The sequence below is a fragment of the Misgurnus anguillicaudatus genome, chromosome 25 (genome assembly GCF_027580225.2).
Source record: "Misgurnus anguillicaudatus chromosome 25, ASM2758022v2, whole genome shotgun sequence".
Classification (NCBI taxonomy): Eukaryota; Metazoa; Chordata; class Actinopteri; order Cypriniformes; family Cobitidae; genus Misgurnus; species Misgurnus anguillicaudatus.
Window position 1 is genome coordinate 589,901 of NC_073361.2, and position 23,904 is coordinate 613,804.

At 35.3% G+C, this 23,904-nt stretch overlaps 1 protein-coding gene across 3 annotated transcripts in view; it reads left to right on the top strand.

The window, feature by feature from the left end:
• tmx3b (thioredoxin related transmembrane protein 3b) overlaps positions 1 to 12,001 on the top strand; it is an 81,584-nt gene extending 69,583 nt beyond the window's left edge. For all 3 annotated transcript variants that reach the window (XM_073863973.1, XM_073863972.1, XM_073863971.1), the window contains 8 exons: positions 1,867 to 1,933; positions 2,801 to 2,899; positions 4,189 to 4,246; positions 4,366 to 4,419; positions 6,702 to 6,758; positions 7,948 to 8,077; positions 9,411 to 9,479; positions 11,058 to 12,001. In XM_073863973.1, coding sequence (XP_073720074.1) covers positions 1,867 to 1,933; positions 2,801 to 2,899; positions 4,189 to 4,246; positions 4,366 to 4,419; positions 6,702 to 6,758; positions 7,948 to 8,077; positions 9,411 to 9,479; positions 11,058 to 11,336 — 813 coding nt within the window. In that variant the 3' untranslated portion in view covers positions 11,337 to 12,001. The remainder of the gene's footprint in view (positions 1 to 1,866; positions 1,934 to 2,800; positions 2,900 to 4,188; positions 4,247 to 4,365; positions 4,420 to 6,701; positions 6,759 to 7,947; positions 8,078 to 9,410; positions 9,480 to 11,057) is intronic.
• Positions 12,002 to 23,904: the final 11,903 nt, after the last annotated feature.

A 23,904-nucleotide genomic window follows, 5' to 3' on the forward strand; every position in this document is an offset into this window, starting at 1 on the left:
CACTGGCCTGTATGTACTACACCCTTTCCATGCACATATAATTTGTATGTACAGTGGTGTTTGTTATCAGTTATCATATATGTACACTATAAGTACTTTCAAGTCATTAACCCACACTTGCCTGTAAGTACTTATATTGTACAGAACAGTAGTGTTTCTTTTTAGTTACAGTATCCAGTACCTACCTAGAGTTACATAATAACTACCAAGTATGTACCACTGTTAAGTACAGTGTACAATAATACCATTTAATTAGTATGTAGATATTCAAATGTAAGTACCACATATTTGTCTTTAAGAACAACATATTTAACATATATGTACAAGGTAAGTACACATACTGTAAAATAAAATGCTACCCATATTTCATTTATTGGTTTTATAAATTGTTATTATAGGTCATCCTTCAAATTTGTCTGTAGATTTTGCTAATATTTAAACTAGTGCAATTCAAAAAAAATATTGGATTAATAACACCCTTTTTGTGTGATTTAATTATGTAAAATGTATTTTTATTAAACTTTATTGTCATCATTTACTATATGCCCCCAATAAACCATCAGATTAAACAAATTCACTTCGTGCATTTAAAGGTAAATTTATCAATGTGCTGCATTTTGAGAGTAGAAATAGATAGAAAGTCACTAGATTTATGAGGGATTTGATGTTCTTGTTAACAGGTTTGTGCTCTATTAGTAAAATCTTTGGCTGCATATATGAATGATAATAATAAGGCACACAAGCCATATACACATTATATGATTAATGAGATTCACCATTGTTCAAAACATGTTTAATGTGTATAGAATAATTAATTAATACAGATTTGTTATTGATTGAACAGCAAAGCAAAACTAAACCAAAACTGTGACTAAACTATGTAACTTAATTGGATCCTCAAAGTGTTTTTTTCTGAATGAAGTGTCATGCACAATGTGGACTACTGTTGCTCTACTATTAACATCCTCTAGATGGCACTGCGTTCAAAGATGTTTTATTGAAACTGTGTGTGTGTGTGTGTGTGTGTGTGTGTGTGTGTGTGTGTGTGTGTTTTTGTGTGTGTGTGTGTGTGTGTGTGTTTTTGTGTGTGTGTGTGTGTGTGTGTGTTTTTTTGTGTGTGCGCGTGCGTGTGCGCGTGCGTGTGCGTGTGCGTGTGTGTGTGTGTGTGTGTGTGTGTGTGTGTGTGTGTGTGTGTGTGTGTGTGTGTAAAAAAGTGTTAAGTAAACTTGAGTGTCAGTACTGCTTGTTTTTTGCCTTTTTTTCTGTCAGATTTCAAACATAACAAACGTCAATCCTTAACTTCCTACGAATGTTATTTCTCAAGGGGATGCATATAACCCAGAGGACATATAACTCAGACAATACACACAGAAAGAAAGCAATTACAAATTAAATGCAAAAAAAGATAGCCTCCCACTTGCAAATAAATCTTACAGCAAACACTCAGCCTTTATAAATAATAGGTGCACATGGTCAAGAAACAAATGAATCGAGGACTAGCAACCTCAGGTTCTGCGTACTGGGTTCTCCTAACAGATATGGGAGTTCAAAATTAAATTATCTACTAGAGGTGCTCTAATGATGGAAAAAAACTCTTTGTCTGACATTTACTAGACAAAAACCCTAACTCCATTTGAGCAAAAAAACTATGTAATACACATGCAAGAATCCGACGGCACATAATAAAACCACAATATCAAACACAATATTTTTCCGGTCTTGGACATGGTATTGCCTCACAGCTTCGATATATGTGTGTATACCTTTTTGTTTGTGTGTGTGTCTTTTGTGTATGTTCATAGAGAGAGTTATATGGATTATTTATCAATTAATTTAATAACTAGTTCTTTCTCTTTTTTACTGCAGTCTGTGAATTTGCCTGAATTGCCTTCAGTGCTTGTCTTCAAAGATGGATCCTTTTTCACATATGATGGTGAGGAGAACTAGATGTTGACTTATTTTAGTTCCCTGGAATTCTGCAGACACGAAAAGCAATTATTAAATTCCTAACCACTTTTTATAATACACCGTTTTTATCATCTATTCAGTTATAAAATACATGTATATTCTAATCAAGGGCGAATATTCATATTTGTAAAATTTTACTGTAATTGAATTGAAATCATTGTCAGAAATTGTATTTATCTTTATGTGTTTCTTTACATGTAAAATGGCATTTTAATACCATTTAATACTTCTTACATTTCAAAAATAATATGCTATATTTTTGAGGTTGAAAAAATAATACATCAGTGTTTGCCTGCAGAGTATGCACTTCAACTTTTTGGTTAAAAAATTACTCTTTAGAAATGATCACACCACCTCACATCTCTGTCAATCAAGCACTATGTTTTTCTGCGACTAATCAGTTAATTAAAATGTATTCAAACAAGCCTCTCCTGCACAACTAATGATTAGTCAACTATTAGGGGGCAGCCCTAGTAAGATCTGATGAGTATAGACTCTCTCAAAAACTGTGCGTTGTAAGTTATTTTAGCGGCAGATAGGGATAACTCAATATCATTTTGTCTTATATAGAAATTTTCTTTAAAATCGTTGATTTAGACTTCTTTTTTGTGACTGGTGTTGTTTTGGTCTCACCTCTGTGGCTCCATGTTCGTCACTATGTCACTTCACATCGTACATAGCGTAAAAAATATACATCAAGTGAAGATGATGAAAATGACTTTTAATTGTTTAAATGAGAAATGTTTTATTTCAGTTTCTTTGGTGAGTCATTGTTACTTGAGTGTTTTATTTTAGCATCAGCCTAAATAACATTGTGTATTTTCTATTTCAGAGTATGAAGATGGGAGCTTGTTGTCCTGGGTCAATCGTGAGCGTTTTCAAAGTTACCTGAAGATTGATGGCTTTACACTTTATGAGCTGGGAGAAACAGGTACAGCATTATTTCACAGTATAGCATAAACTACAAGAAAAATATTTTCATTTTTTACATTTGTAGGCATTTAGCTGATCAGCGTTTGATTTGCATCTTAATCAATGCATTTGTTTTCTGGAGATCAAACTCTGACCTAGGCAATGTGAGTACAGATACAGACTTAAAAATGTATTTTACTATAAGCCTTCACATAAATAATCCTGCAGGATTCACATGAGGATCCTCCAGGCATGCCTTTTAGACTTTCAGCTAGTCCTTCAAGGATCAATTTTAAGATTGACAATTGTTTTGGTACAGCCACAACAGTGGATGTTGTAAAACATGAAGGAACCATAAAGAGAGAAAACGGCTTTAAGGATGCAACTGTTTGGAAGTAAAGCATTTTCTCAAAGCAATGGATCCCTTCGAAGATAGGTTGTAGTTTTGAGGTTTTATTATATTGCATGCCTGGAAAAGCCAATCAGATTTGAAAACCAGTAAGAACTGTTGAATGAAACACTTAGCAACACTTGTCACATTTATAATCAGTGTCTAATTATTGTTATAGGTCATACATAAAAAACATGCCTTTTCAAAAAAGATGCACACTTGAATCCAGTATTTTGCCTTTGAATTACTGAAAATTTATTTTTTATTATTTTTAAAAAAATTGCACTTTAACATTGGAAGAACCAAATTTTAATAGTTCAATTATAATTATTATGAATAATAATCAACACATGTAGAGTTCTTAAAGGGATAGTTCACACAAAAATGAACATTCTGACATTATTCACTTACCATCATGTGGTTACAAATGTGTATAAATTTATTTGTTCTAATGAACACGAAGGAAGATATTTTAAGAAATGTTTGTAACCAAACTGTTCGTGGACCCCATTTACTTCTATAGTATTCCTTTTTTTTCTACTATGGAAGTGAATGGGGTCCACGAACGGTTTGGTTGCAGACATTTCTCAGGGTGTTTTCCTTTTTGTTCATATATATATATATTTATTTATTTATTTATTTATTTATGTAAATCACAAAATGCCTACGGGCAACTTTTTACAAAAAGGTTGTCAGGGAAGGAGATAAATATAAAAAGGCAGTACTAGGAACATATACTAGTGTAATACATCTTAACTTTCCAGGTAAGCTAGAGCTTAGACAGGATTTTAGCACCTTGTGAATCATGTATATCTGTAAATGGCAATTAATTTGAGTCTTTTTTCTGTCCTTTAATAAAAATAACTTTCATAGTAAAGTAAGTGTGGTAACTGTTTTAACATGTTTTATCTGTCCAGGTAAATTGGTAGCAATTGCAGTTACTGATGAGAAGGATCAAACAGAACAAAGTGTCAGGTACAAACATGCAATTAATCTTTCTATTTTTTTATTTGTAGTTACAAAAAAAAATTATTGTATAATGTCAGTCATAATTTAATTTCATACTATAATTAAAATATTTAAATGTTCATCAGGTTAAAAGATCTTATCCAGATAGTTTCTACCGAGCACAAAAAACAGTTCAACAGGTAAGAGCCAAATCGCTTTTATTTTACTAGCTTTTCTAACTGCAGCATTATGTGGGCCAACATCTGAGTTATTGAAGGACTGCAATTAAACCAATCAAATAAGTGAGATTATGATCAGACCTGATAAATGGTCAGTGAAGTTTTTTTTATTCGTTTCATTTTTTTAGTTAAGTTAAATTACCATTTAAATGAGTCTATATTTTTGCAAACTTGTAATTTTTCAGCGTAATTTGCCGTCTTGGATTCAAAATAGGTCATTCTTGTGATTCGTCTAGATCTGATGAGTTTTTGAAAATGGGAGGTGAGGGTGGTCCGCGACAGGGTTGCAATGAATGAAATTATGAAAATCATGTCCAACTATTGTGGTAACGATGTCCAATCAATAACCAGTTTGGCGGGTTAAGTTTTACAATTTATAGTCACCTTATTTGATGCCGAAGTTTAAGCAGTCTGTGCAGATTGAGCGTACATACTCAACTCGTAGTATTTTCTCATTCAAATGCAAAAAATACCTTGTGCACATACGCAGAAGAATTGTGCTTAAGTTATATTCTGCAGCATTCATGAGTACTTTCATAACATTACTTAAATGTATAAAATGGCGTTTTGAAGAGTGTGTTTTCTTTGCCTATATCTGAAAACTTCTTAAGACCAACTTTCTCCAAATCAGCTTTGACTTTGTACAAGCGTGAACTCAACGAGACATGCTGTGCGCTGTGTTGCCAGGTCCTTTTCAGCGAGTTCGACAATATTTTATTATAAAAATAATTGTTTCATATTATTATGTTTTATTTTATTAAGTTTGTGTAATAATGCATAGAATGTTCTGGTTTTATTTGAGATATTATTAGGTAATTCTTTTAACTTACCTTTGTGGAGACTAGTAGTACTGTTCCTATGACCTAAATACCTAATAATAGAGAAGAGTGCTTAAAACTAGTAATAGAGTGACCATTAAAGAGGCACCCTGTGTCATTTGTCGATGTGTTTTTTAAATGATGAGCATGGGACAAATAGTGTCTTGAAGTGATTTGATACAGGGCGCAGCATTTATTAAAAATATACTAAAAAATAACTAACACTAGTGGGGTCAAATATTGAAATCAAAACTTGTGAATCATAAAAATGGAAATGAATATGGAAATTGAGATTCAATGACAAGACTATGACTCAGCAGACACGTCACGCACATGCATAAGAAATAATTGTTTCATACGCTCAGTTGTGATTGGCTGAATGTTATTTCACTCAAATCTAAGTAACAAATCCGAGAACATAAATGAGAATAGTGCTGGTGTGTGGAAAAAGTGGGCTGGTCCCCTGTGGTTGTTACGCACATGTTTGCAGACAGTATTTTAAGTTTAATGAAGTCTTGCCTTGGCTGGGATCATGGACTTTTCATGGATAACCTCTGTGGCCATAGCATAGGACAGAGCGAGTTGCGATCATGCCATATTTTGAGACTTTATAACATATCTGCATTACCCACAGTGAACAAGAAACCGCTTAGCAGAAGAGAATTGGCAGTATATACCATTAATGCCCTGAAACTCTTTCCCCACCAGCATTTTTTATGATTTTCACAAAAGTTTAATGCCTCCCAGAATATGCCCTTCTTTAAAAATATAAACATACAATATATCATATGAAAGAACAGACCCTCTGCTTTTGAATAAAAGGTTTCATCCTACCTTCATCAGTTTTCTTTTATGTCTCTCAAATATGAGTAGGTTTCTTGAAAACACAAAATTTTGAACAAAAAGCTGAGATAATTGCACTTTTGATAGAGATTAGATGCAAAGCGAGCCTCAAAACTTAGACAGACATAGAGCTGTTTGCCCTATATGGCGATACCTCTGGGTTTTATAAGTTGCGGAAGTGCGCCACATGGTGGATAGTTGCGGTATTGCGGATTGACGAGATAACTTGTCAATGGCAGGGAAAGAGTTAAGAGATTACTGAAAACAAACCAGTACAAATAAATACAAGGGAGACCTAATCAAAGCCGTGCTCCTACTCGAGTGATATTGCATTAATATTACATTACTTTCATTTTAATTTATGAACGAAAATGTTTAAGCAGCTTTTCTGCCTTAAAGGTGCAAACTATCCCTTTGTGTCAAAAATGTTTCACATGTAAATGTATAAAGTATTTCTGCTTATGAATCATGGCAACTTTCAAACTGTATATTTTCTCCTGAACATTCTGCTCTGCATCATGTCATGTGGTGATAATAAACATCAAATGGGTCTCACATTTGATCTTATTTTCTGTTTATCAGGGATTTCCAATTTGGCCACATGGATGGTAACGACTACATCAACAGCCTGATAATGGGGTCAGTATCTCTAGACCTTCACAAACTTTGTAGATCAGATAGTGGGTCGATACTCAGACATTTTGAGAATTTGGATATCACAATTTAAAAAATACAGTACATGACTTTTGCATAAACACTAAATTACCAGTAACATAATATTGATAACCTTTTTGTATTAGTTAATTTTATGCTGATTTTTGCTACTCTTGCTTCATTGCATTAAAGCACAAGTCATCAATTAAGTGTCAGAAGCTGGTTAAGAAGCTTATAATCGTGTGTCCTTAAAAAGTTATGACATAAATATTGATTAAAGGTGTAATAGGATTGTTATATTATATTTCTCCTTTAAAATAAAAAAATGGGTCGATGAAAACACAAAATATTCAATTTATTTACACAATTACAATGTTATCAGTCATAAGTCACACTGGTATGTTTGTAGAAAAAGCTAAAAATACATTTCATGGGTTAAAATGATTGATTTTTCTTTTATGCCAAAATCATTAGTATATTATGTAAAGATCATGTTCAATGAAGATATTTTTTGATATTAGTTTATTATTACATTTCCTATTGTAAATATAGTCTTTGGGGATTTCCCATTCAAGTTTATTTCCTAATAGTTCAGGTCTGGGACGCATTTCAGATGAAACTGGACAAGTGTAAATACATCTGGTTGATGAAACCACATATGTCAGCGTATAACCGGAAGTTAGCCGTTAAAGAGGCAAACAAAGAAAGACGACACGCTTATTGCTTTATAGAGCGACTGCAGGGGGTAAAAAAGCTTTCTACAACCAATAAAAGAGTCCAATGACAAACTTGAGTGATATTAAACAAAGAAATAAAACTTTGAGAGTGAGTTTTGTGAACGCTTTTCCCCGTCAATGACCTGTACGTTAAATCACTCTCTCTGTAGTGCGTGCTCCAGTTCATGCCGAGCAATGAGATGCACATCCCCTGCCCAACATACAGTACAATATACACTAAATGCTGCCTTTTGTTGAATAAACGTCATCTTAAGTTTTTTGCGCGGGAGTAGAAGATCGGATTCATATCCGTTTTGATGACGCATTTATGTGGCCAAATGTAAATGGAACAGTTTTAACAAAACAGATAGCTATCTGATTTTCTGAAGTTACTTGTGTTTTTGTACTAGGAGTTGTAGTGATGAATGAGTGTATTTATCATTTTGTTGTGCTTGTAGTGAGGTGTCAGTGCCTAACATCATCATCCTCAACACATCAAATGAGCAGTACTTCTTACCTGCTGAACCTGTAGAGGACCTCCAACAACTGCTTCACTTCTTTAACAGCGTATTGGATGGCAGTGCTCCGGCACAGACCCATACACACAGTTCTGTCAATACTTGTTCATAAAGAGTTTTTCAGTATAACACATTTGAAGAGCTCAGATGCAAAACCCTCTAACTGCGTCTGACATGTTTTTTTGTAAATGAACACTTTTCACCTGATTTTTACTGGATTTTGCCAACAAACTGTTATTTCTAAAATGTTCATCAAATTCTTTTACTTCAAATACGCTTTATCCCGGTCAAGGGCCATTTTGAAATACCAGTTTGTTACCTGAAGTTTATTTCTTGACCATTTGGATTAGAGCCCGAACGATAAAGGATTTTGAAGGCCGATACAAATGTTTGTTGGTTTTAAAAAATCCGATATATATATTTTTTTAATTATTTCAGAAACGCGCAACAAAACATTAACAGATTTCCCTAACATTAGTTATTTGTAGTTATTTATGAGTTTTAACTAAAATAATATGATAATGCATTTTAAAAAGAAACATGTTTCTTTTATTGTCTCGTGACCAACTCACCATGAACTCACTTAAACGTTGTTCTCTCTGCTCGACTCTGGCTGGATCAGCAGGTTGCAGGATGTATGACGCGTTATACACGAGTGTTGCCAACAGGGAGGTTGTAGAGTGCCCTCTGGTGGACAAACTATACAACGGCAACACTCATGACATGGTTAAAGGCTGCTTCGTCCATTGTTGTTGTTTTTTTAAATATTAATTTATCGGCCATTATGAATGCCAATACCGATAGTTTGGAAAATGCCTAATATCGGCCTGCCGATATATCGATCGGTCTCTAATTTGGATAAACTAAATGACTAACAGAGCTCCACGAGCCAGATAACAGGCCAAATTATACACCTTTGTAAAACATTGTGCCTTTATTGTGTACATCTTAAAATATTTCCATACACTGTATTAAAGGGTTTTTTCGTATTAATTAATTCATTCCTTATTTGCTTCACTAACTGTTTATAAGGTCCAAGACTGCGGTATGTCATTGTTTGTCTGTTCTGTGTTTATAACATTTACCAAGTAATGGTAATAGAAATACAAATACATCTGTTGAACTTTCACTGATAGAAGCACACTTTCATAAGCTTGAATCAATAAAGCAGTCCTTGGCTCTAAGGTTTAATTATTTTCCGTCTACAATCAGTACTGACACAAGAATATGTAATAGCATTTACTCATATCATGTCATTTATTAAAAGAAGTTAAAATTAGAATATAATGTTTTTCTAGCTCAGGTCGTAGTACATTTAGTTTGCGATCGCCTGGTCATTGGTGGATTTTGACCTCAGAATGAAATCACTAAACTAAAACCAGCATCTTTACGCTTTTAAACAGGCACATGGAGGTGATGGAATATTCCAAAGAATCAAGCGTGTGGTGTATGATGCCAAATCAACAATAATGGTATGTCAAGGGGGAATGTTAATTTTAACAGTTTTACAAGTTTATATTCAGGTGTGTTGTGTCAGTTCACTCTTAAAGGCGGAGTGCACGATGTTTGAAAAACGCTTTTGAAAAGGAGACGGGCCGACTACCAAAACACACTTATAGCCAATCAGTAGTAAGGAGCGTGTCTACTAACCGACATCCTTGCCGGGTTGCGTATGTGTGGGGAAGGTCCAGATTCTATTGGGGTAGGGGCGTGTTTGTTTAGGTGATTTCAAATATCAACATTGGCTTTCACACATTGTGCACTCCACCTTTAATATGCTTAAGATTTTGTAAAGTTTAGCACATGCACCAGAATTGTCAAGTATTAGGCATGGGCACAAGCTTGGTTATGAGAATGGATATTAGGTAGTGGGGTTAGTTTTACCCACAGCCATTAACTTGGTACACATATGGTTTGCGTAATGGCAGATAAATTAACTCTTTCCCCGCCAGCGTTTTTAAAAAAGTTGCCTGCCAGCGCCAGCATTTTTCATGATTTTCACAAAAGTTTAATGCCTTCCAGAAAATGTTCTTCTTTAAATATATATATATAAGTTTCATCCTACCTTCATTAGTTCTTTATTAGCTCTTTTTATCACCTCTCAAACATGGGTAGGTTTCTTCCAAAACACAAAATTTTGAGCAAAAAGCTGAGATAATTCCATGTTTGTGAAGGACTTTTGATAGAGATCAGATGCAGAGCAAACTTTAAAACATACACAGAGTTCTTTCTCTTTCACGTGAGGTGCTACTTCCGGGTTATATAAATTGTCTGGTGGATAATAGCGGTATTGCGGAAAGCCGGAAATTCTCGTCATTGGCAGGGAAGCGTTTTCTCTTAATTGACGAGTTATCTCATCATTGGCTGGGAAAGAGTTAAAGGTTTTTCCTCTGCCCAAAAGAAGTTTGACATTTTGGAATTAATTTGGATTTATGTGGCTTATGCAATTTATATGACTGTCACAAACTTTTCATATTCTGACTATGATTAGGCCATACCTTTTTATTAAAAAATGGAAACGGGAAGCATTTCACTTTTCCTTCATTCATTGAGTGATTTCAATCAAACTTGAGCTGTATGTTTGTTTATGGGGTGTGAATACACTGATATCTCCATCGTGTGTCACGGTCAAACTGGCAAGAGAAAGTTTATTACAACTTTTAAATTGTCCACATAACAGTCCAACTTCTCTAGTTGTGGGGAAAAATAACAGACCAAAAATTACTGACAGTTAATTTTAGTTCACAATAAAAATGTAAAAATTTGCATTCTTAAAGGGGTCCTATAATGCCTTTGGTGTAGTTGAATGGTTGATTGTTTAAAAAAACATTATTTTTCACATATTTTAAATGAACATTTCACTGTATGGCATAATTATTTTTGAGTGTTTTAGTATGGTGCAGTTATGGCACTTTAATGCCTGCATTTATCTGCCAAACATCATAATTATCATGCATATTTAGTTTTGTTGTTGTTTAGTTCTGACTAATCATTTGTGCTGTCGTTCACTTCACACTGTCTCTCTCTCTCTCTCTCTCTCTCCACTGTAGTCGGTGTTCCGCAGTTCTCCGGTGTTGGGATGCTTCCTGTTTGGCTTACCATTAGGAGTCATTAGTCTCATGTGCTATGGAATCTGCACAGCGGAATCTGATGACAGTACAGATGACATGGAGTTAATAAAGAGGGATGGATTTACAGATGAAGAGGAAGAGGAGAGTGAGAATGAGGTGCGGCATCAATTGACAGCTAAGATAAAACACACAGAAGAGAATGATGAAGATGGAGAAGAGACTGAAGAAAAGAGCTCAAAAGATAAAAAGGTTGATTAACAAACATGAAACAATTATGGAATAAATGCCTTCGTATGGATGGAGCAGTCTGCTGGTTTTTATTAGGTCATTTACTATCTCTATTGGTTATTTTGACCTGTTCGGTTATTTGCTGAATGTTATACTGAAATGTGTGTAAATTCACATGTTATCTTGATGTGTGTTTGGGTATAGCTTAAAAATATTTCCATAAAGTTAAAGAGTACATAATAAGAGTCAGTCCTGGAGTGCCACATACAGTATGACCATGCTTACAAAGACATTAAACATCAACACCACCAATACTGCCTCATATCTGTTTTAAAATTGCCCCAGTACTTTTTGTGCCTAATAATCGCCATTATTTAGGAATTTCCTAGGTAAACATGATCACCTTTTCTATTAACCAGTCAGACTGTAGGATCAGATTAAAGGTCACTGTTGGGTTTAGACTTAGGACTGTTTTCTTTGCTTATGAATTTATGGTTAGGGTTTGGGTCAATGGCGGCTGGTGCTAAAAGAATTTGGGGGGCGCAAATCAAACTGTTACTGTAGTAATGCAGGACTGTAAATAGCCATTTATCAGGTGACGATGCACTGTATCATTACTGCTTAGCTAAAATTTTGAAAATGTTACAGTTTAGGTCAACTGTTAGCATGCAATAAATGTACTATGAATCTGTGAATTTGAGTTCAATGTGGGTTTATTATCAGTAATGAACTAATCAAAGTGATCACGCACAATGAAGTTGCCTGATCGCAGGCCAGTATGTTTTTTTTCCATCAATATAGAGCAGCAGAAGCACAATTTGGCACTGGGCGGCAACATCTCTAGTCTTTTTGGCATGTATTGAGAGAAACGCGCTGCTCTGTGCTTCTTGGATTATGTTTCCTCACAACATACAGTCCAACAGTTAACTTGTTTTGCATGCTTCTTGAAGTTCCCTTAAACACAGTAAGCTTCCCAATAAAACTGCCGCCTCAAGGAGGTCGCACACCGAGTGAGAAACCACATCATGTTACGCCATCTATTTAAAAACTGTCTGCTGTCTTTGGATGTTGCCCTAATCCCTGATGCGCCACTCACATAGTTTAACATTAAATAACATCATATTTCTCCAAAATCATTAAAGATTAACACAGGTTGCTAAGGCATATTTTACATCTCGAAGTAGGCTCTGACTAAGCTCGCGTTATTAAATGTGCACATGCAAACTTTATGCCGCTTGCACCTTTCAGAGAGATGTTTTAAGTCACGAAGCCCTATTGTTATTCACAACGTTTTGGTGCCAAGACTTTGAAACAGCAAACAGAGAAAACAATTAAAGGCATGACTTATTTCGCATCCAGCTAGCCAACTCCATATGCCTTTAGAAGTGCTGGCCGTGTAAGCTCAACCGCCATCATTTGACTTCTGCTGAATCTGCAAATTAGGTCAATCTGGTCCAAGCTCCTTAATCCTTTATTTATTCTTCAACTGAATGCTTTGTAAAAGAGTGGTTTTGTAAGAATAAAACCATATTTTCTTTAATCTCAAGATATTTCACTTGCTTCAGTACTGTAACTATCAGTTAAACGACAATCTGCTAAGCGTTTATGAGACTAACTGAGAACAGTCCAATCACATGAGGTTGAAAAAATTTTGATTTGCTAACAACAACAAGCCAATTAGAGCTCTCCCTCAAGTCACGTGCTTTTAACAAGTTTACTAACCTACATACACACTTGTTTGGTGTTGCCCCAGACACACAGATATAAATGAAATATAGTTAGATTTTTTGATCAATGATTATATGATAACTAACAGTCAAATAGTACAACTAAATTATTTTATTTTGTATCAATTTGCATTTTATATTTAAGTATTTGTTAACATGTTAGAGTAGCTTTCTTCTCTGGCTAACTTTAAGGGGGCGGCGCCCCTATTAACTGGCTGCCACTGGTTTGGGTAATATGTAGGGTTTAGGTTTAGGATGTTTTCACACTGACACTTTAGGTCGGCCAAAATGAGCTTTTGATGCGAGTACTGTTCGTTTGGGTGTGAACACAACAGCCGCACTCTCGGCCACTCGGACCAAATCAATTACAGGAAGTTCTCCACATTTTTTGAGCCACTGGGCTTCTGTCGTGACGTAAACCAGATGATATTTTGTGGGTAAACAACAAACAGGGCAATCTTGGTCCGTTGCAGAGATTCGTTTTCTCCTGGAGGTATGAGCTAATGATTTCATAAATGCACAGCTGTCCTCCACACACAAAAATAGTGACATTTACGGCTCAGTGAGAAGGGATCAGTTGCGCAATTTCGCGTTAAAGCAAAGAAACTTCGCAAAGATGTGCATCGTTTATCTCCATATCTTTCTAGCTTCGGTCTTCGTGTCAGGCTGGTTGTCATGGAAAGCCAGAGACCAATGACAGCGCTGACACATGATGTAGAGTGCAGTGTTTCGAGTATGGTAAAAACAACATATGGGAACACGAACCGCAGTAACTGAAAAATTATACAATGTAATCTGACGCGCTCCCAGGCTGCACCAATGTGTGTAAAACATCCTTCAACTATTTATTTGACAGGAATGGCAAATGTTCACTGTCCAACAAAAATGTTTATCGACATATTTTACTTGACATATGATTTGGACCTGCGTTTTTATGGTTTACCTTTTTAAAAGTCACTTTTAATCTATTTAAAATGCAATTATTTCTTTTATAGACAAATGTATATGTTGTCTTACAGATTTTTATTTTGTATTATCCCACATATTTCAAGGGTGAATAGTTAATATTATCGAAAATAAACTTTTATAGCTGTAGTTCACACTTTATTTTACATGCCTGTAACTACTATGTACTATTAAATATCTGCAAGACACTGGATTTACCATGTAACTACATGTTTTTCTGGTAATTTCCCACATCAGCTATGATTACCTCATTGGTTATGTTGGGGTACAGGACTTGTTCTTAATCACAGGTAGGATGAATCAGCTATGGGCAGAGTGACATTCCTACTGTGTTTAAAATGTAATTCAGATTATTGTTTGATCTCTTTACTGCTTGCTGTACAAATGTTCCTTTTATACAGATATTGCCAGTATGAGAATTTCACAAGTTAAGAAGTTCATAATATCCAACTTCTCCCTGCTGAAAATACCTTACTATGCTATTTTGCTGCCTTAAAATCACGTTGACTTTAAAAGTCATAATTTTATCAAATACCGGTAATACTTGAAAATTTAAGGCAGCAAAAATAACTATATTTTATTCCAATTATAAGTTAGGATTTGATTAAAAAGAAATACATTCTGGTCTCAAACATGTCAATTGAAACCTGAATATATCTGAAATAAACATTCCAATTCCAACAAAGATGTATATGCTGTCATAATGTGTGGTTCCTTTTGTGTCTTTTAAACAAATGTGAAGTTGCCTTTTAAAAATGTAAAACTTTGTTCAATTTATCCTCACACTGCTATTATTTTTATCACCACTGCCACAGTGCAACATTGAAACAGACACTGTCACCACACACACACTTATTACACCCATCCAAAGACACATACAGTACTTACCTTCATGCACCGTCCAATAGGTGGCTTGAAAATGTATACACAGACTTTGTTTAATACACAGAATATATATATATGTTTGATGTGAATGTTTATTTGTTTATATTTGTCTACCATAAAATTAACCAATAGGGATGGTTGACTCGAAACTGACGTTTTGACGCTGTGTCAAGATCCAAAGGCATAGATGTTTTGAAACACCCATGTCATGTGACTATTGCTTAATAAATCTTGGCCCTGTCCAACATGGCGCACTTCGTGTGGACTTTCAGTCTCGTGGCTTTAAATTGCGCATCCTTGCTTAGTCTACGAGTCCGTAGGGCAGTGGTGGCCCTTTTCTTTTTCCTTTTTTTTTTGAGGGTGCTCGATGCGAAGTTCATCACAACATGTAGCCCGTCATGTGTGTGGTTCGTAATTTCAAAATATGTGTTCTGCGCATCGTGTGATCCTGTGTGCATCACGTGTCTTGTCAAAATATGTGCCTGCTACAAATGCATCTAAAGGGTTAATAATAAAAGAGACGCTCGCGATTGAAAGATACTCACATAATCTCATGCGTAATCACAGTTTACTGTTAAGGGAGTGTCTTGTGTGTATTTTGTAAACGTGAGCGTCTCTTTTATCTCAAACGGTTTTGATGCGTGTGCAGCAGGCTTTTATTTTGACAAAACACGTGATGCACATGGTTCACGTGACGCAACAAACACATATTTTGAAAACACATGTAACACACAATGACACTCCGAACACTTAATTTGAATTTGCGCCCCTCGGATGAGCAGTCATGAGCCGCCATTCGCTCATCAGCGCCCCCTTTGCATACTTGCAGGCTTCACGCACTTTACCAAACCAGAAGTCCTTGTAAAAAAGCAATCAGGTGACGGATGGGAGGAGTTCACACTGATGGACCACTTCTCTTCCTATTTCCGGCGTGACACTCGAGTCTGTACCAAAATATGACTATGGTGCGCCCTCGTGGACTTGCATCAAGGGTCTTTAAGGTCTGCACTACATGATGTCATTAAAGTGTGGACTCTGAGGAGGATCGAGTGTGCCATTTGGGACAGGGCGCTTCATTGCATTTTACAAGTGTTTCGAAAGGTGCTGTACCTGCCGAATCTGCGTTTGATTGACAGCGTTGGAAACAAATCATACCTCACAGATGTGTTTTTGCCGAGACCAACGATTCTCTAAAGTTATTGGAAGGAAAGACGAGTCTTTTTTCTCATTTGTATGTACTTCCAAAATATATCTTTGCATATCAGCAGCAGGGGCCTCATTTATAAAACGCTGCGTAAAAAACATCCTACATTTGATCTTATGATCATTTATCAAAAATGCGTACGTGTGATTCATAAACCAAACGTACGCGCAGGAAACGCACGTACCCCTTTCAAATCTATAGATCGCAAATGAACTTGAACTTGTGCGCAGCCGAGCAGTTTCAGATCTCCGCCTTTAAACGATGACTAATTAATGTCATGGACATATAAAAGAGCGCTTGTCAATGTTTAAACCCAATTTCAAACAGCAAGAATGGTTTATATTTCCAAAATCCTGCAGCAATCAGACAAGCAAAAGTGCGTACGTCTGCTCATACCCTGACGTGGCGCTGAGGACTTTTCCACGTCAAAGACAGTTTTTATAAATATGGACTTTGCCGTTGATTTTTGCTTACGCACACTTTACGATCAAATCTGTGCGTACGCATGCTTTATAAATGAGGCCCCAGGTGTCTCTTATGAGATCATTTTTTCAAAGGCAGAAAAAATGATATGAATAAAAGAAGCTTAGTCCTTCAATAGCAGAACAATTTCAATCTTTATACTGTATTTAAAAGTGTGACATATTGTGTCTTGATTTATTTTACTAATCTTTTATTATTTCATTTTTTTAGACTCTCATTTTTATAACCAGCATAACCTATAGTTATTCATAATGAGGAGCCTAAACAAAGCTTATGTAGTTGTCATACAGATGTTAAAACGACAAAAAAATATTTATTTCTAAGTTCTTCGTAACAACGTGATGCTTTTCCTGGGTTCAATACTAAGGCATCTGCACTTTATTCAAGAACACTATGCGCACAACCGGCGCAACGTCATAGAATGTCTCTGAACAGGTTCACGCCCACTTTTGGGGGAAAACAGATTAGACGTTCCATTGGCTTCCATTCAAAATAGCGGAACAAAGCAACCTTCGTACACAGCCGGCAGGCGTAAATAACTTATGAAATCACTCAGATTAAACATGTTGAGTAATCATCTGTCCACCCTGCCGGCCATGGAGCGCGAGGGATAGATTGACATATTTAATTTGGTCAATATAAAAACATGTCTCTTTCATTCTCCCAGCATCCCTATTGGCCAGAGGTGTCTTACCCGGACATTACTCGTACCTCATCAAGTCAACAGGGAAGCAAGTGAATGATTTTACTTCGTATTTGAAAGTTACTTCGTATTTATTTATTATGTCTTTATATTTAGAGTAATGAGTGCACTTTTCCGTCCAGCCATACAACTAACTGGCTTAGCGATATTTCCAGCTATCACTGGATGGCGTTGTTACACAAATTTGACGCTGTGAGAATGAAAGAGACATGTTTTTATATTGACCAAATTAAATGTGTTAATGTATCTTTCGGGCTCTATGGCGGGCAAGGGGGACAGATAATTACTCAACATGTTTAATCTGAGTGGTTTCATAAGTTATTTACGCCTGCCGGCTGTGTAAAAACGTTGCTTTGTTCCGCTATTTGAATGGAAGCCAATGGAAGCGCTGCTTTTCTATCACCCAAAAAGGGGCGGTGATGAAATTTACAGTCAAGTTCCCGGATGTGCCGGTAGTCCGTATCCACTCTCCCCCAATCATTTGTGTCACCCAAACAACATGTGGGTTTAAATTTGTCAATGCTTGGCTGAATCCTTAACAAAACTGATGTGCAAATCACCACTAGTTGTCACTGTGAAGGCAGTTTTCGGATTGCTGCCAACAATTGCTTCAACTGTTTCAGTGTTTCCCGATTCCTTGCTCTGCCCACCAGTAATGCTACATTTGAACCGAGGCTTCTGAGCTTGTGTCAAGCAAAAATAAACATGACATACAAAGCTTTGATTCAAAGCTTGTGTTGTTAAAGTGATAATGACAATCAAAGCTTCACTTTCTGCTCAGTAACGTGTGTGCTTCGCTTCGCGTGTCAGAACATTCAAACAGGTTTTTATGAGTTCTTTGCTTTATTCACATTATAGGTCACACATAATACTGTATATATAGTTTTCTATGTATGTGCATGCGTGTTATTATGTGTGTGTGAACATTATTCTGTACAGTACAGTATTGAAACATATGAATATTAATTCATACTGGAACTTATTGCCACACTTGAATGGGTAAATTAATGTATTATATTGATCATTCACACACATGTCGTCTAAGCTTTATTTGTACACAAAACATAAAAATGAATCTGAATATCATCAGCTGGTTGTTTCTGTACTTTAGGTGTGATCAGATTTTTGCAGATTCTTATTTTCTCTCCAAGAACTATAATTGACAACATATAGAGGGTTTCAGCAGTAACAACATAAACAAGCGGCTGTTGCGGTCCGCACGTAACTTCCGGTAAACTCAGCTAAGAATAAATAACAACAAAGTTCTTTAAACATAGTTTATTTATATAACAAGCAAAAAACAACACACAGATTACCTAGGACACCAAAACATTTGTTATTTTCAACGAGGCATTTGTTCAAGAGATCAGTTTAGCAACTAGTCAGTCCATTAAAAAAACGAAACCGGAAGTAAAGTTCGGATCCAGACCGAATGTCACACTCACTAACATTATGTTAGATGTCTAAATATCAGTCTATACCGCAATTATATCACACCCTACCGCACTTTCTCGCCCCCTTCTCCTCATTTTCTAAAAGCAAACTGTATATGGAATGCTACATTCTGCATCCACAAAGTTTAGTTTGATTTCGTATGAATTATGAATGGTTTCAATGTAAGTGGTAAAATTTGGTTTATTAATATAACAACAGAATTCAATGTTAAAGTGTGACGATAAAATAAGTAAACTTAACCTAATGTTGGGAGACACCTTCTACCTTAGACATGTTAACCAATCACCCACTGTATGTATATTAGTCAACACCCCTGGGTTTACAAGAACCAATCAGTACATCATCACAATGCTTTGTTGCAAAAAGTAGCTCCTAGTGACGCAATTCTACGAAAATTCTTAGAAATGTGGGCGTTTACTCCTAAAATTAAAGAAACAATCATAGTAAAGAAAAAAGTAATTCAGAAAGAATCTTAAAAAGGTCTTAAGGTCAAAATTGTTGCACGGACAAGGACTTTTAAGAGGCTTAAGAGTTTTTTTAGCAACCGGGAAAGTGAACAAAACACAAGAGGGAGACAAAAAATTTTGCACACAATGCATGACAGTAAGTTAATAACATGCAACACATTAGAACCAATTGTCCCCACAAAGATAGGAATTCCAGTATTTTTGTGACCTTGGGGAGATTTTGAGATCCCCATGAGGAAACAAGCTTATAAATCAAACAGAATGATGTTTCTTGAAAATCTAAGGTACAAGAAAGTTTTCTGTGATGGTTGGGGTTAGGGAATGGGGTAGGTAAGGGGAATAGAATATAAGTATAAAATGTACAGTATAAAATGCATTACGTCTATGGAATGTCCCCACAAAACATGGAAACCAGAACATGTGTGTGTGTGTGTGTGTGTGTGTGTGTGTGTATGCATATATATATATATATATATATATATATATATATATATATATATATATATATATATATATATATATACACACACACACACACACACACACACACACACACACACACACACACACACACACACACATATAATAGGTAAAAGTATACCGTTCATTTCAAATTGATGGCTAATAATAGATCCTATACTTATAAGCACTCTTTTTCTCCTTCTTGGGCAACCAACCAATCACAGTGTTCAAAAGATTGTGTCAAACGTCGCAACGGGGTCAACCCCACCTCCTCACTAAGATAAAAGTTTTTGTCTTTTCCTTACTCAGAGTTGCTCTCAGATCAGTCCCAAATCGCTCTTAACTCTTTGACCGCCATAATTGCCAGCCAGCGCCAGCGTTCTTTATGATTTTCACAAAAGTTTAATGCCTTCCAGAAAATGTTCTTCTTCAAATATATAAACAAACAATATACCAAATGAAAGAACAGACCCTCTGCTTTCAAAAAAAAAAAAAATGTTTCATCCTACCTTCAGTAGTTCTTTTGTAATCAGCTTTTGAATATGGGTAGGTTTCTGCAAAAACACCACATTTTGAATGTCAAGTTTGTCTTAGCTGGTCAGGCTGGAAAACCAGCTAATCTACCAGGTAAAACTATAAACTGTAAAACCAAAAAAAAGATGGACGACGCAATGTTGTTCCCTTCCATTGTAATGAATTGAAGGCAAACATGTCTGACGTTGGGCGCTGCCATGTTACACAAAAACATCTGTTTGGAGACAGGGCATCCTTAGAAGGAATCGAATCGTCTATGGAGCCAGAGGTATCAAACTTCCACCCAAACACAACCCTTGAGGATCTCTTTTAACTTGCTTGCTAAAATAAGGTAAATTAAATACAAATACAACTAACAACTTAAATTTAAAGACACATAATAAATAATACACTAAATATTAAAAACAATAAGAGTGCGCAAGCCCTTTCATGTGCCAAAGGAACACTGGAAATTTTCTAATCCTGTTGAAATGAAGAAACAAGTGGGTCCGAATACCTACTTACTAGAGGATGAAAGGAAAAGGCATTCTTCACAATTGGCACGAGCTGTTCAGATGCCTGATCCTGCACCTGATCTTGCGGGAGGAAACCTCCTTCTGCACTGCAAAAAAATGATTTTCAATAAAAAAAAATTCTTAGTATTTTTGTCTTGTTTTCAGTAAAAATATCTAAAAATTCTTAAATGAAGATGCTTTTTCTTGATGAGCAAAACGACCCATAAAACAAGCAAAAAAAAAATCAGCCAATGTGGTAAGCAAAAAAATCTTGAACATTTCAGCATCTTAATTTAAGAATTTTTAGATATTTCTACTGAAAACAAGACAAAAATACTAAGACATTTTTTATTAAAAATCTTTTTTTGCAGTGTAATAAAGCTGATAACTTTCCGCGTGCGGAAGAACGTACGTCAAGAATGCGCAAACCTCCCTTATGGCTCAAAGATTTTGAGATGCAAATGTATAGTTAGTTATTCATTGCATAGCCTATACATTCTGTTCCTGTTATAATTAAGAAAAACTTGTTTTGTGCTCAAGCAATATTTTGTAAAGAAAAGAAAAAGTTACTGTTCAAGTAATTGTACTTCCTTGGGTTCATTTTTTGATGTTGGTATAAAATATTTTGGTTTTTCATGGTAATTACTGTTAGATTAATTGGGGAGGAGAATATAATATATAATAATAGACTGTTATTACAAGAACTGAACACTAGAGGGGAATAGAGATTAAGTGATCTAGAGGAGAGAACAGTGTGTATACACATGAAGTCAGTTCAATCTGGATTAAAGAGTGAGCATCCAAGAATTCTTGTGCCATCATATTCTTTATTGTTTTGTAAAGTTAATTGACAGTATAACAATACGCATTTTATTCATATTTTGTTTTTTGTTGTTTTAGTATTATGGAGGGCTGGTTGCCTGAGTGTCACAATCCAAGATAACGGATGGTAGAGGTATTGTTTATTTTATTATATTTAAAGAGTTTTAAAAAAATATATTTTAATTGTTTTTATGACTTTAATATTGATGTTGAATGTTGTTTTGTTTCTTTGATTTGAGAATGAGGTTTTTATATTTGATTCTTTTAGTAATGGTAACCATGCATCTCTGCAAGGGAAAACACAATCCGTTAATTTTAGGTTTAATTATCCTTTTTGAGGTTTTGTTTCTTTAAATGAATGTTGGCCAGGATAAAAACTAAGGTCACATTAACTAAAGAAAAGATTATGGTCTGTTTATTGTGTTTATTTATGTACTTCAGGTGCATCACCAACTGTTAATAATATTGTTTCTTTTTCTTTGTAGATTTCATTTTGACCCATCGGTAGCTGTGGGGTTGCCTTTACTGATGGGTGATGGTGTGGTGGTTTAATCACCTATTTTTTTTTCTCTACCTGTAGGTCTGCAGTGTGATTTGCAATGAGCTTACTGCAGTGTGAGTCTGTATACCACTTTGTCTTCACAAAAATAGGTAGCTTGTGGCCATCCGGGGGTTGTCTTATGTTCTTTTTATTTATTTGTTTGCTTTCATTTGATTAATAATAATTTTGTGTTTATTTGCATTGAAGGTTTGTTGCTACATCCTTGTGTTTCTATTTTTATTATGATTGAATAATTTTTTTTTTGATGAATTGAAGCTGCACCATCATCGCGTGTTGCCTGGTCGTTTACCACATCTATGGGGTATCCTTAGATTACACATGCATTAAAAAAATTTAATATAAATAATATTTTAAATAATTTTGTTATCTTCAATTTAGGATTAATGTTAGAAATTACCTATAAATAAGTATAAATAAATATATGGAAATAAATGTTTTATTGTGATTTCACCATAAAGCTTCTAATTTAAGTTTTATTAGATATTTATTGTCCTAGCTATATTCAATCCGTCCGGAATCAACAACAGCTGCATAGCTTTTATATTCTGAAGTTTTATTTCGTTATAGTTTAATCTGTGATTTAAAAATAAGCACATCTACATGTACATCACCAATATAGATTAAAAACAGGTCTGTAAAGTATTTTATGATAAGCATGCCAGCTTACCTTAACAAGACCTTTGAATCCTGGGATGTTTTATTGTTTGATGTACATCAGAGCTGTTCCAAAGTTGTCAATTCAAAATTAAGTTGACAACGAAAACGTTGTGCTTAAAAAGGAGTTGGTGGAAAAGTATGCATTTATTCCCCATGAAAAAAGCACAAAAGACTGACTGCCTCTTTGCAGCAGAGAAAACTACATTGACTATTCCAAAACTAAGGAATAAACACACTTTCACATCATTTGCTTGAAAAGAAAGGACTTTCAGGATTTCTGACATACAGCATATCATAGCTGTGTACAATATAAAAAATTACTTTTAAATATAAACAACACACAATAACAAAGTTTCTTAGGAAGGTGATACTTTTTTATTATTATTACTTTACAATCAACAGGACCCAGAATATAAATCATTGGCAACAGCTACATTCACCGTGGAGAAAAACATGCAAGGGAGACTGTTGGGACCAACCTTGGGCTGAATGCCAATGTCCAGTGGTTTGGCTGGGAAGGCATGGTTTGGAGAAACCTCATCCCTTTCTTCTACCAGTGCCTTGGAGGAAGAGCTGTGCCAAATGTCCTCTTGATTGACCTCGGAAACATCAAGAGTGTGAAGGTTGTTGCAGGAATCAAGCAGGACTTGCAAGACCTCCACAAGAAGTTCCCAAAGATGAAAATCATATTTTCTTCCATCACACAGCGATGCCAGTGTAGGTCTTCCCCACCCCCAAAAAATGGACAAAGCCTGGCACTTTTTAAACAATGTTATGGCTTCTTTTGTTTTTGTTTTGGTGGAGGCATTGTGCATCATCATCATCAGATAAAGCGTAGAGATTCTTGACATTTTTTGCATGATCGAGTTTATTTGGCCCCTTTGGAAAATTATATATTTTTAAAAAACATTGCCCGGTGTTTGAAAGACCAAATCCAGTATGGTATCAAAAATGTCCAGGATTTTTATACTTTTTTACAAAGGTAGCGTCACACTCTGTCACAGCTCGTCCTCTCCTTCTTTCATTTTCCTCTTCAGCCATTTTACCCATGGTACAAGATTTTGTAAACAAATTTATATTTTAACTTGTATGTAAGTGTCTTGTTATTAATTATTAACAAAACACCATATATAGTATGTTGAATAATTTCAGAGTAAGTAACTGGCTTAGCATAAAG